At 49.1% G+C, this 13241-nt stretch overlaps 1 protein-coding gene across 1 annotated transcript in view; it reads right to left on the bottom strand.

The window, feature by feature from the left end:
* Window positions 1-1519: 1519 nt before the first annotated feature.
* Window positions 1520-13241, bottom strand: part of LOC142574311 (sodium-dependent multivitamin transporter-like) — a 79728-nt gene continuing 68006 nt past the window's right edge. Inside the window, exon 8 of the mRNA XM_075683430.1 lies at window positions 1520-1726. Within this exon, the coding sequence (XP_075539545.1) occupies window positions 1643-1726 (84 nt within the window). The 3' untranslated portion in view covers window positions 1520-1642. The remainder of the gene's footprint in view (window positions 1727-13241) is intronic.

The raw sequence follows: 13241 nt of genomic DNA, 5'->3' as shown, positions 1-13241 counted from the left end.
TAGGCAGCGCAAGCTATGGTCCCGTATTTATACCTTTTTACGTCGCGGAATGTTTGAGGTGCATGCATGATCGAAATGCGTCAAACGACGCCGCCCGCGTCGCAGCGATGCGAGCTGCGTCGTTGCAAGCCGAAATAAACTCACGTGTATATATTATGACTTTTGTCACATTAGGAGAATATCTGTCTGTGCAGACGTGCTTTGTGTGGGGCATGGCCCGCGAATGAATAAATAATCTGAATATATTGCATTGTGTGTATAATTTCATATTAATGTTTGCTTTCTCAACGCCTCAGATGAGTGCCGTTTTCATACGCGGTTGCCTGTTCGTGGCATAATGCTTGTAATGTCGTTGTGGGACGCGGTGCGAAGAGGTAGCCACCGTAGCCGCAGTTTATTCAGGCCAGCGAGCCATGGCGCACCGGGATCTCGGGAGCGGCAGCCGCCGCGCCCGCTCAGTTCGAGCGCACTAGTGTGTTTTATTCTCGCGATACCTGCATTTAAGCCCTTCTCCTTCTTTGCCTGCTTTGGAGGTGATAGTTGCGGCGCTACTACATCATCCAATGGACTTGTGTTGGCCACACTCATGAAGGCGCAGTGATTTTTGATATCAGTTCACATGTAGAATAGCAGCTCTAGTCACAATGATCACGTGGTCCAGGGGGCTTGAATCGGCGCATCGTAAGCCCTTCGTATATATTGTTATTTACGTGAGTGCTTTCCATTCGGCAATGTTTTAGTGAGTGACTTATTCAGGCCTTATTTCCTAATAACTGTACATTCTGCAGTAGGGCATGCCGTAATTTGGCGGAGGGTGGTTGTGGGATGGCGAAGCTCATTAATGAAAGATAAAAGAAAGTGTGGCATCATGAATACAAAGTGGAACCCAGATGACTAAAATATACGAGAAAAATCTTCGAAGTGAGCAATTTGCTATAGACTGTGGCGCTGAAACCGTAAAGTATACTGAAGTAATGTTGCAGTTGTTAAGCTAATTCTAAATATTCAGAGAAGAAGAGCTGTAGTTCTGATTGTTTTTAGGGTGATTTTCAGCAAGGCATACGTTGTACAGACTTTTGAAAAAAGAAAGACAACACGTTAACGGATGCAACCCTGTGCGATGCCGGTATGGCAACAATACCATTATGAATGTTCTGCCCTTGTTTTGATGGAATGTATAGTATTTCAGAACATGAGAGTGTTGAGCTTTGCCTCCTGCGGCATTTCGTTTCTGCGCAACAGTTTCAGGGCAAATTAATAGCTAGAAATGAGTGCAGGACATGCTTTCCAGGCCTTTCGGCTCGTCCATTATTAAGAAGATATTAATGCACAAGGAGCACATGGTCTAGGCCAAATTATTTCGCGAATTTCGTGACGTTAAAGACGAGATATGGAACTGGGATAGGAGGCTGCTGAATAAGTTCCCACGAGGAAGAAAAGCAGTTTTACCTAACCCCATCAGAAGAAAATACAGAATGCTAGTACAGAATTCAATTTCAAACGCTACTGGAACAGCCATTGCAGTATACCGCCTTTAATGATTTGTCACACATGACTACATGGTGTTTTACGTTGGAAGAATATGTATTTTCAATACGGTCATCGAAAATATTGTCCATATTCAATCAGCTTTCCCAGAAGCTCACACATTGCCTTCTTTGATATCACTGCATTTTTCCGTACCATGTTGCAGTAGCGCTTCCTCCTTCACTTCACTCAGCTCAATCTGAAACAAAAAAAAAAGACCTTCTCATAGAACGCACGATCATCGTAATTATTAAAGTATAATTATATGCTACCAGAAAAAATACCACAAAGCGTAACGCTCCCAGCGTAAGTTCTAGCAGTAAAACATAAATACCGCAGAAAGTGGATCGGAAAACGACGACGCGGTAGCTCAGTTGGTAAGATCATCAGAGCATCGCACCCATAATGCGAAGGCGTGAAATCGTTCCCCACGTGCGGGCAGTCCTTTTTTCATCTATTTTCGGTTCCAGGATTTATCATTTCTTTAGTTCAGTTAGTAAGTACAGGTAATTTCCCTTATGTTGTCCTAGGTTGCTGTGTTGACTCCGTACACACACGCACACACACACACAAACATATATATATATACATAGAATGATCAGAAGCCAACAAACACACCAAGGAGAAAATAGGGGAAATTACCGGTACTTCATAATTGAATTAAATCAGTGATAAACTATCATTTCGTGAAAAATTTAAATGACCACTGATAATTATCAATTAAAATTTGTAATATATTTATTTCAATTATGAGGTGGAAGGAATTTCGTCTATGTTGTCTTTTTTGGCTTATGATATAAAAGGAACAAAATCGGGCCCCTCGGTTACATATATATAAACGAGAAGAAAGAGGGTTAACCGAGGGGCTCGATTTTTATTAGTCATATCAGAAGAAGCCAACAAGCACAGACACCAAGGGCAAAATAGGGGAAATTACTTGTGCTTAATAAATGAAATAAAGAAACGATAAATTAATGGAAATTAAAGTGCATGAAAAAAGAATTTGCCGCAGATGGGAACCGAACCCACATCCACTCAATTCATCCACTTAAATTTCCATTAATTTATTGTTTCTTTATTTTATTTATCAAGCACAACTAATGTCCCCTATGTTGTCCTTGGTGTCAGTGTTTGTTGGCTTCTTCTGCTATGACTACATATATATATATATATATATATATATATATATATATATATATATATATGTGTGTGTGTGTGTGTGTGTGTGTGTGTGTGTGTGTGTGTGTGTGTGTGTGTGTGTGTGTGTGTGTGTGTGTGTGTGTGTGTGTGTGTGTGTGTGTGTACGCGCAACAATATCCTGAGATCCGAATACAAGGGCTGCGACATAATGACTTGCACTGCTTCACGACCAACAGAAAGATACTGAATATCTGTTTGAACACTCGCCGTGAGTCAGAAGATTGTGCAGATCACTACATCAACAGCCTTACATTCAGATACTACCGCTGCTGAAAAGGGGGCCATCACGTTGGATATAGGCAAAACCATGGCATAACTAACGTCGTTGTGCTCACCTACTCACCAGCGGCTTGCATAAATTGCTGCACTAAAAGTGGAACCTTACAGCCAGCGCTTTTTATCCTACGAAAGTTTAACCTGCATAATATAGCCATGATCCTCGATCACCAGTCTCGAACCTTTAAATGGTAATATCAAGGCCGACCTCCCGGCTTAAGCGCACGTCTACCGTGCCTCCAGCCGAGACGATCGTGATGTGGAAAGACTAGAACTCATCCCCAAAGAGTTTCCCGCCATCTTGCCACACAGCATATATCGAAGACAGATATCTCCTCCCCCCGCCCCCCCCCCCCACCCGCACACACATGCATCACTAATCACTGGATGCATCGAGAGCTATATCGCACGGAATAGTCGAATCGATTGCAACACACCAACCACGCTTTATCGTGCCATATGTAATGTCGATGAAAAAAAAATGAATAACGTAACACGCACCCGACGGCACAACATTGGGAAGCTTTGCTGTCGAGCGCCGACTCTGAGGACTAGCTTGATCGGTTCAAGCGAGCACGCCGGGCTCGTGGGTTCCTGAACAGAGTGCTCTACCCATTTCCGCGGGGTCCCGTCAGAGAGAGTCCCAGTGCAATTTTGAGCTATTAGCGTTTTTTAAATGGCACCTTGCTTTGCTTTTTCCTTCGACTTTTCCACTGCTGCTGCTGCTGTGGCTGCTTCTGTCCGGCACACCGAATCAGAGGGTGCTTCAGAGCGCGTATATAGATGGAAGGAGCGTGGTAGAGAAGAAAAGAGATGCGAGGAACTCGTTTTGACCACACCGCGTCTAATGTTCACAGTGTGCTTTGGAGCACCTGGGTCGTCGCCTCATTAGCCTCTTAAAAGCTGTAATTATCCGTGACCCACCGCAAGAGCTCGCCCTTCTACCAGCGTGCAAGTCGAGAGGGAAGCTAGACAGAATGGCAAAGAGGAGGGGCAGAGGAGGCTGAGAATGGGCAGAACCAACGCAGTCTCGAAACGAGTGAAGACAGCCTTGCCACTCTTCGTTCCCAGTTCCCATACAAATACAAGGCGGTGCGGGGGGGGGGGGGTGTGATAGGGAAAGGTGACGTGGAAAGGCAAGGAAACGCTGGATAAACTTAATTTCAAGGTACGATATGGTGCATTTCTGCTATTACTGAAAGAATAAAACCGTGCAAATATGTCTAGCGGCCAACTTTCGCAGGGCGTGCAGAAGCACATCCGCATTAATTAAAGTGCGCCGCAGGGTCTACGCGACACAACGGAAGCAGTCGCACGTCATATCAACACTTCTGACCGCCGCGATAGCTTGACCGCTATAGCATTGCTCGAGGTCGCGGATTTGATCGAGACAGCTGCGTTTCGATTGGGGCGAAAGAAAAAACGCTCGCATACTTTGATTTAGGGACAGGTTATAGAACGCCACGGTGCCAAAATTAATCCAGAGTGGGCCACTTCGACCTACCTCATATTCCGATTGTGGTTTCAGCACGTACAGCCCAATAATACAATTGCAGTTTAATGCTCCTGCCACGATGCGATGTGCCATGTGAGGCACTGACAATGCTCCTCCCTCTCAGAGGTTATGATATATGGCGCACAACAACGCCTCAAGCAAACCCCTCTGCCTTTGTGTTTTGTGTACTACGCAGACAAACAGCAGTGGTGCACGCAAGGTAACGTTTAACATCAACTCACCACACTTGTCTTGGACAAAGCGTTGAACAAATTCTCCCTCAAGATCAGCGTTAATTATCACCAATTAAAGCAAACAGCCGAGAAGCCTTTGTTTGCATCAATTCCCACTGTGCGTTTTTTTTTCTTTCTATCTGTACGTTCTCAACGTGATAGCCGTGAAGAGCAGTGCACTTCTTCGACTTCTTCGTGGGGCGAGGCCGTCACTGGTGGGCTAGGCCGAGTCAGGCCCTAACATGCTAGGCCCTCCAAACCCCGTCTTAAGAGTGCTAATCGCCCATGCCCCAACAGCATCTCGCCGCCCCTGCGGTGTAGCCAAATGCTGACCACGCAGTGCTAGCGTATGATGCGCCGCAATGTAGCGCGGGAAGTGCCGTGGACGACTCCCTTTGGCAGAATGTGATTTCGCCTGTGCTCCATAATGACGCATTCCGGCAGCCTTACGTGCGATGGTGTTGTCCATGTCGGCGGCCAGATTGAAATGGTACCCTTGGTGACTGTGACAGGTGCGCTTGGTGGCTGTGCCAGTGCACGGACCACTAATCAGTTCACTCTCGCTATGCAGACGGTCTACTGCGTTGTGCTCCTGCTGCTGCCTGCGCTTGTGCATGCGGACGCCAACAACATCGGAATGTGGACTCACCGATCCTGGAAGCTACTGACCGACTGCCCAGCTCCTACCTGTCGGCAGGCTGCAGTTCCTGCCTAAGGCGCATGGGGCACGCCGGACAGCGGAACTCTGCAAGGCTTGCGCGGCCGCATCATCGTCGACAGCAACGAATCCACCAGCAATAAAAAACAAGCACCTTCGGCGCAATCCTGTGGGCTTGGTGACTGTGCCAGTGCACGGACCACTAAGCAGTTCACTGTCGCTATGCAGGTTGGTGAACCTTACGTTATGTTGGCAAAAAAAACGAGCAATTATTGCCTGGTACAGCTACCGAGCCCACGGTACTATGTTACTATTGTTACTGAATGTGTTGATGATGATGTATGGGGTTTTGTGGCGCAAGAGCCAGGTATGGCCAAAGAGCGCCATGTCTGTTACTGAATGTGTTAATGTAATGCGCTCGCTACTACTCCAAGCAGCATGCCGCAACTACCTAAACGGCGGAATCAGCCACAGCGCACTCCGCATCCTCCGCTCAAGTGGAAAAACCGTCGACAACCAGGCCAAACACGCGATAGTTTGGGTGGCGGGACATACAGGCATTACGCGAAATCAGGAGGCGGATAGGATAGCTCGAGGCCACGGAACAAACCGAGCATCCAACAATTCCGACCCCGCTGAGGAACCCGAGCCGGTAGCCCAAAGCTATTCAGAGATACTAAACTACTACGCAGTTATCAGACGAAAATACTCGCCCCTTCACAAACAGCTAAATGTGGAAGACGCCGTAGCATGGCGACAGCTACAAACGGGAACATTCCCGTGCCTAAACATGCTAAGCAAAATCTACCCCACGCAGTACGAGAGCAAGTGCCCATAGTGTGGAGACAAACCGACCCTATACCATACCACATGGGCTTCCCAGAAAACAGATGGGCTAGCCATAATAAAAAACCCGAGTGCTGAACAGTGGGAGAGGATGCTATCAAGCGACATCCTGAAAGTCCAAAAAGGACAAGTAAGGCGTGCACGCAGGGCAGCTACCCTCAGCGGAGCCCTGGACTAGGGGAACCGACCCTGAAGAGAAGATGGAAGACTCCATCTGAAGCCGCAAAAATCACTGTAAAATAGAGCAAATTAACGTTTTTCATCATCATCATCATACCCCAAGCTGGAGATATTGAGTCTAACCCTGGCCCTTCTACTGAAGCCCTTCTTGCTGAATTGCGTAACCTGACTAATGGCCAAGCGGGTAATTGCAGAAATACAAGGCCTTAAACCTCAGCTCGGCAATACTGACAAAACAATCGCGAAATTGAGCGAAAGACTAACAGATCTCGAAAATCATTATCAGGCATTGGTACCACTGCGGAAAGAAATTGAAATCATGCGCATTGGCACAGAGCGCACTGCCTCTCGAATTTGGGAGCTGGAAACCCGTGTGGATGACGCCGAGAACCGTTAGAGGAGAAATAACCTAATCTTCTACGGCATCCCCGACCGCTCCTCCTCGGAAACATTCGCAGAGTCAGAGCAGTTGGTCGCAAACCTTTGCCGGAGGAGGAGGAGGAGGAGGAGAAACATTTATTAAAAAAAAGGACAAGCAAGTGTCTTTCTACTTGTGCGGGAGGCGCCCTTAGTCCAGGGCTCCTGCGGCTCTTGCTGTCTCTCGGGCACGCTGCACCAGTTGCTGCTGGTTACGAGGGTCTGAACTAGTCAGCACGGCCCCCCGCTGCTCGGGTGTGGGGTTGGGTATTTGCAGGGCCGCCTTCACGTTGGGGCACGCCCATGTGGTGTGATATAGGGAGGCGTAATCATTACAAAGGGGACATTTGTATGAATATAGTGTAGGGTGGATTGCGTGTAGTCTGCCTAAATGTGGGTATGTACTGGTTTATAGTTGTCTCCATGTTACGGCGTCCTCGCGTGAGAGGGTCTTATATGGAGGTGGGTATTGTCGTCTGTTCAATCTGTGGTGTTGCAGTATGGCGTTGTATTGTAAAGGTACGGACTCCATGGATGCGTCTGTATCCCTCTCTTGTGGCGCCCGGGAGGCATGAGCTCGGGCTACAGCGTGCGCACGCTGATTTCCACGGAGGGACTCGTGTCCTGGAGTCCACACTATTTCAACGTCCGGGAATTCGGAGGCTTGTTTGAGGAGTCGGTAGGCGATTGAAGATATTCGACCTCTCGAGTAGCTACGGCAAGCTGCCTGGGAGTCGGTAGTAATTGTGATGTACTCGTTGGTCAGACTAGAAATGATGGCTAAGGCGATGGCTGTCTCCTCCTCTACGACGGAGCTGGCAGTGCGAACCGTCATCGAGACCACCTCTTGTAGGTTATAGTCGACAACGCTGGCCGTCATGGCTGCATTTTGGGGGTACTGCGCGGCATCGGTGTATAGTGTGGTGGGGAGACTGCCATATTTTGTCTGTAGAGTTTTTGCGCGAGCTTGGGGACGATCGGCATGATGTTCCGGGTGCATGCTTCTGGGGATAGGGGCTACCTTGATGTGCTCCCGGAAGTTGGGGGCCAGATGGATTGCTTGTTCGTGGCCTTTGCAGTGTCTGAGGTAGCCTAGGCGAGCTAGGACTGTTCTTCCTGTTGATGTGAGGGCTAGTCGTTCTCGTTGACTTGTGAGGTGGGCGCCTATAATTTCTCTTATATTATTATGGACTCCTAGGGCTTCAAGCTTGAGTGTCGCTGTTCCCGGGGGTAGGCCGAGCGCTTGCTAGTAGGCTTTCCGAAGAAGTACGTCTAATTGATCTATTTCCTTGGGAGTGAGGGGCAAGTACGGGGCAGCGTAGGCAATGCGGCTGATTATCAGGGCCTGGACGAGCTGTATTATGTCGTCTTCTTTCAGTCCGTATTGTTTGGTGGTGATACGACTGACCATTCGCATGATCTGGAAGGTGATCTGCTTGAGACGTCGGATGGTGTATGCGCCTCCGCCGTCCTGTTGTATGTGGAGTCCGAGAATGCGGACGCGGTTTGCTGTGGGTATTTCTTTGTCGTCGAGGGTGAGTGTGATGTTTGGTAGTTCATTGAGTTTTCTTCGGGATTTCTGTCGAACGACTAATAGTTTTGACTTCTCGGGGGAGCACCGGAGACCACTTGTTCCTGCATATTGCTGGACGACGTCGGTCGCTTGTTGAAGGGCGTCTTGTTTCTCTCCTTCGGAACCAGCGGTGGTCCAGATAGTGATGTCATCGGCGCATATTGCATGCCTGATTCCTGGTATTGCGTGGAGTTTGTCAGGTAATTTCATCATAGCAATATTGAAAAGGGTGGGTGATAGAACAGCACCTTGTGGGGTTCCTGTGTTGCGGGTAGGTAACGTCGGCGTTCTGAGTGAGCCAATGCCTGTTGTGGCCGTGCGGTTGCTTAGAAAGGCCCGCATATAATTGTAAGTATTACGACCACAGTTCGTGAGGCTTCGGTTTGTAAGGATGGTATGGTGAGCCACATTGTCGAAAGCGCCTTTGAGATCGAGTGCTAAAATCGCTCCGGTGTTGTGCGGTGAGATGTGTTCAAGGACTTTTTCCTTCAGCTGAAGAAGGATGTCGTGGGTAGAAAGGTGGAGCCGGAATCCGAACATTGTTTCAGGAAAGAAGTCGCTGGATTCTAGGTAAGGTTGAAGCCGGTTCAGAATGACATGTTTCAGAAGCTTGCCTAGGCATGAAGTCAGTGAGATTGGTCTCATAATTTCTAAGCTGGAGAGTTTGCCTGGCTTCGGAATGAGTATGATGTCCGCGTGCTTTCGATCTGCTGGTAGTGTACCCGCTCCCCAGTGATGATTAAAGAGGTCAGTAAGAGATTGAATGGTGCCATCATCCAGATTGCGCAGGAGCTTGTTATTTATTTTATCCTTGCCTGGGGTGGTGTTTTGTGTGCGTGCATGGAGTGCTTGTTGCACCTCAGTGATAGTGATCGGCTTGTCGAGGTCGTAATTGTCGCTCCCGCTGTAGGTTGGAGGTTGTCCTTGTGCAGGTTCGAAATCGCCTATGTACCGCGCCTGCAACTCCTCCAGGATTTCGTCATCAGAACCCGGATGGTTGTGGAGGATACGTTGGATTGTTTGCTGCCTAAATGCCTTGCTCTGTGTGGGGTCAAGAAGATGACGTAGCAGCGACCATGTTTTGGCCGTGCTAAGATTACCCTGCAACTTGTTGCATAGTTGTCGCCAGTTGTGACAGGTGAGCGCCCCAGCATAAAACTCCGCGGTTGCCGTGAGTTTCGCTATAAGTAGTTTCAATTTACGATTATGTTTTTGGCGCTTCCATCTCCTAACAAGTCCTCGACGTGCTTCCCAGAGGTGAAGAAGGTGCGGGTCTACGGCCGGTATGTCTGTGGTGAGTGTGATCTGTTTTGAATGTCTGGCTACGTCTTGATGGAGCTCTCGTATCCACTGCTCGAGATCCGTAATACCCGTTGAGGAGTCATCCGCTCGCTCTTTGCGAAAAGCTGTCCAATCTGTGAGTGTTCTCTTTTTTATCGGGTGGCGTGCATGCGTAACGTTCAATGTGGTGGCAAGCATGCAGTGGTCACTGCCCAGAGTTTCCTCCGTGTTGTGCCAGGCTGCTTGCTGTATCCCTTTAGCGAGGGTGAGGTCAGGGCATGTATCTCGGGAGACGCTGTTTCCTAGACGTGTGGGGTATGCGGGGTCTGTGAGGATGGTGAGACGGTGCTGCTGTATCGTGCACTGGAGTGCAGTGCCTTTTGATGTGGCTGTCGAGTAGCCCCATGCCTGGTGAGCAGCGTTGAAGTCGCCAACAATCAGCAGACTATTATTTTTGGCTATGCCAATCGCTTTAGTTATCAAGTAGTCGAACTTGGCCTGCTTCTGCTTGGGTGGGCTGTATATATTCAGTATGAAAAGGCTCTTTCGGCCTCGTTGGAGCGGCAGGATCTCAATTAGGTTATGATCGACGTCACTGCCGTCTAATGTGTGTTGTGTGGTTGTGAGCGTTTTAGCTGTAAGTGTGGCCACGCAGCTTTCAGGCGTGGTGGTATGTGCGTTGTAGCCAGTTTGAGTTGGCTGTGTGCCTGTTTCGTGTAGTGCGATTACGCTTGGTGTCGTTTTGGAGTTACCTATGTACTGTCTCAGTGATCCTTGCTGGCGTTTGTAGCTGCGGCAATTCCATTGCCAGATTATGAGTGGGTTTTCGTTCTTGTGGTGTGTTTTGCTATTCGTCCTGGCTGACGGGTGGATTGGCAGGGTGTTCCTGCTCTACTTCCTGTTGTACTAGTGTTCTGACTTTCTTGCGTCGCTGATCTTTTGCGAGCCGTGTTTCGTCAATAACACATGCCAGTTGCTGGATGCTTTGTTGCATTGCAAGAAGCTGCCGTTGCAGTACATCAACTTTCTCCTCGACTTGTGCGATTTCTGTCGGTTTTGCTGATTCCGCGAGAATCATGGGTTCAGAATGCTCCGAAGATGATGGCATCGAGGGCGCGGTTATTGGTGTGGAATGCTGAGTAGCAGTACGAGTCGCGTGTAGTTCTGCAATCTGCGTGCGAAGTTTCTTGTTTTCTTCATGAAGGCGTTTGTTTTCATCTCTGATGGCCTTTAGTTCAGCTAGAATTTGCAGTTGAACCTCAGTATTGTGTATGGGTGAAGAATTATGTGGGGTGGGTGCTGTGTGTAGTCGTGACGAGAGGGTGTTGTCTTGGTGGACTGTGTGAGAGGGGAAAAGCCGTGCTGACCAGCTCACCGCTTGTGATCCCGGTACAGCAGGTCCGCTGAGGTTCCGGGTCGCTCCTTTTTGGTTCCGCGAGCAGGAGAGAGACCTGGAGCGGGAACGCTTCCGTTGCTGGTCTGTACGTGACCGAGACTTCGACCGTGAGTAGTCCCGTCGGCTGGTCCTTTGGGATGCTGAGGATGCCTTCTTCAGTCGATCAGGGCACTCCTTGGAAGGCCTAGGATGAGGCCCCTGGCATAAGGCGCACCGGGGGTGACAGGGGGGGTCCTGAGTGGGGTTCGTGTACCCCACTGGGGGCATACGTTTGCTTCTGGAGTTGGGCATACATTGGTCCGGTGGCTGACTTGGTGGCAGATGCGGCATAAATGCTTGGTTGGTCGGTATGGTTTGCATCGTACTTCACCGCTGTAGCATCGCACGTAGAAGGGTACAGCCTTGCCAGTGAATGTGATCACTGCCGCAGCGGTTTGTTCGAGCATACGGGCATGTAAGATTTCTCGGCCAGGTGCATAGAGCCCGTTAAGGAGGACTTCTGTGGGAGTTCCTGCGGGAATGCCGTGAATGACCCCTTTGACGGAGCTGTCGGGTGCCGCCACGTATGCCGTGACTGCAAATTCTCGACCGCCCAGGTGAATTGTAGTGACGTGACGGATGCTCATAGCTAGCTCTTCGTTTGGTGTGCTAGCAATAGCGATGTTTTGTACTGGGTCAATTCTTACAGTAAGGGTCCGTACGTGCTCAGTAGTGGGGTGCTGACATGCCAGCTTGATGCCTTCAGCAACCTGTGGCGTGGTCCAGGTGGCAAGGTTGAGTCCCTCTCGGGGGCGGATGATTACCTTGAGGTCATTTCGAGGCAGCGGTGGGAGTCGGGGTTGTCGGGGAACCGATGGGTGTCGGGGTTTGAGGGGTGGATTGGTGGGAGTCGATGTTTTCTTCCGACCGTACTTAACAGTGAGCCAGTCTCCGCCGGCAGGTACATCAGGAAGTGGAATTTGTGCGTGCTCGAGATTCATCTCGGTGCCATCACTGGTGCGCCGAACTGGGTCAAGGTCTTCGGCTAGACCGTACCCGTCGTTAGGCTTAGGTGGGCGGGCGCCTCTTGCGAAGTTCAGAGTCCGGTAATTCGTGGAGCAAGCGACTCACAGTATAGTCTTGGGTGTCCACGTGTTCCGCTCGACGTATGGAGTCGATTGAGGCTGGTTGTGGCGGCGCTGACATCAATAATCCAGGGTTTAGCGATGTAAATACGGAACCCATGTGCAGTGCAACCGTGCGCAGCCTCTTCTTCTTCCCTCCACCTTTGCCGAGATAATTTGCAGTTAACCTTGGAACCAAGGGATATTGAGCGTGCGCATCGCCTCGGCCGTCACTCAGTTTGTCGCTGCCGGCCCATAATAGTCAAACTTGCATTACACAAGACCAAAACTGCAATACTGTCAAATGGCCGGATGCTTAAAGGGACAAGTTATGGCATCGGTGAGGATTTCTCGCGCCCTGTCCAAAATGCCCGTAAACAACTGATTGCTTTTGCGAAAAGCAACAAGCCATTTTCCCTCTGTTTCAAAACTCTGTATATAACCAATAGCGTTACATCTTTGACGACAGTACAAACAGCATCAAACAATTATCTTAGCAGACGAAGCACCAAAAAAAGAAAGAAAAGAACCGAGCATATGCTGTCTCTAGCGATGCTCTTTCACTTTCTGCAGTTTACACTAACATCCCCAGTTTTCTTCAAAAACGGTATATCTAGCATTGTATTGTACTCTGGGAGTAATCTACTGATAATTACCGTGACGTGGCTCACTGACGACGTGAGCGATAGTGAAGTGCTATCGGACCTACTTAACTTTCGTGTGTACTGCAATGATCCACGCGCGGTAGTGGTGCACTGATTGAATTCCACGAGCATTTATCTTGCGCAGTCATCAATATTCAGTCACAGCTGGAAATAATATGGGTGACTATCCAATCACGCCCACACACCATACTACTCAGCGTTTGTTACAGACCGCCCCACACTACTTCCGAATTTTGCAGCCAGCTTAACCGAACCATGTGTCAGCTTATTGCGGCTCATCCAAATGCACACATACTACTTTTTGGCGATTTTAACGTCACGCAAATAGACTAGCGCACTCACAATTTGTGTTCTTCGACAGGAATAAGCGAAGCCAGGAACTTCCTCGATA

Source organism: Dermacentor variabilis, chromosome 3 (assembly GCF_050947875.1).
Source record: "Dermacentor variabilis isolate Ectoservices chromosome 3, ASM5094787v1, whole genome shotgun sequence".
Taxonomy (NCBI): Eukaryota; Metazoa; Arthropoda; class Arachnida; order Ixodida; family Ixodidae; genus Dermacentor; species Dermacentor variabilis.
Note: the sequence above shows the minus strand (reverse complement) of the source record. Positions and strands in the feature narration are given on the sequence as shown.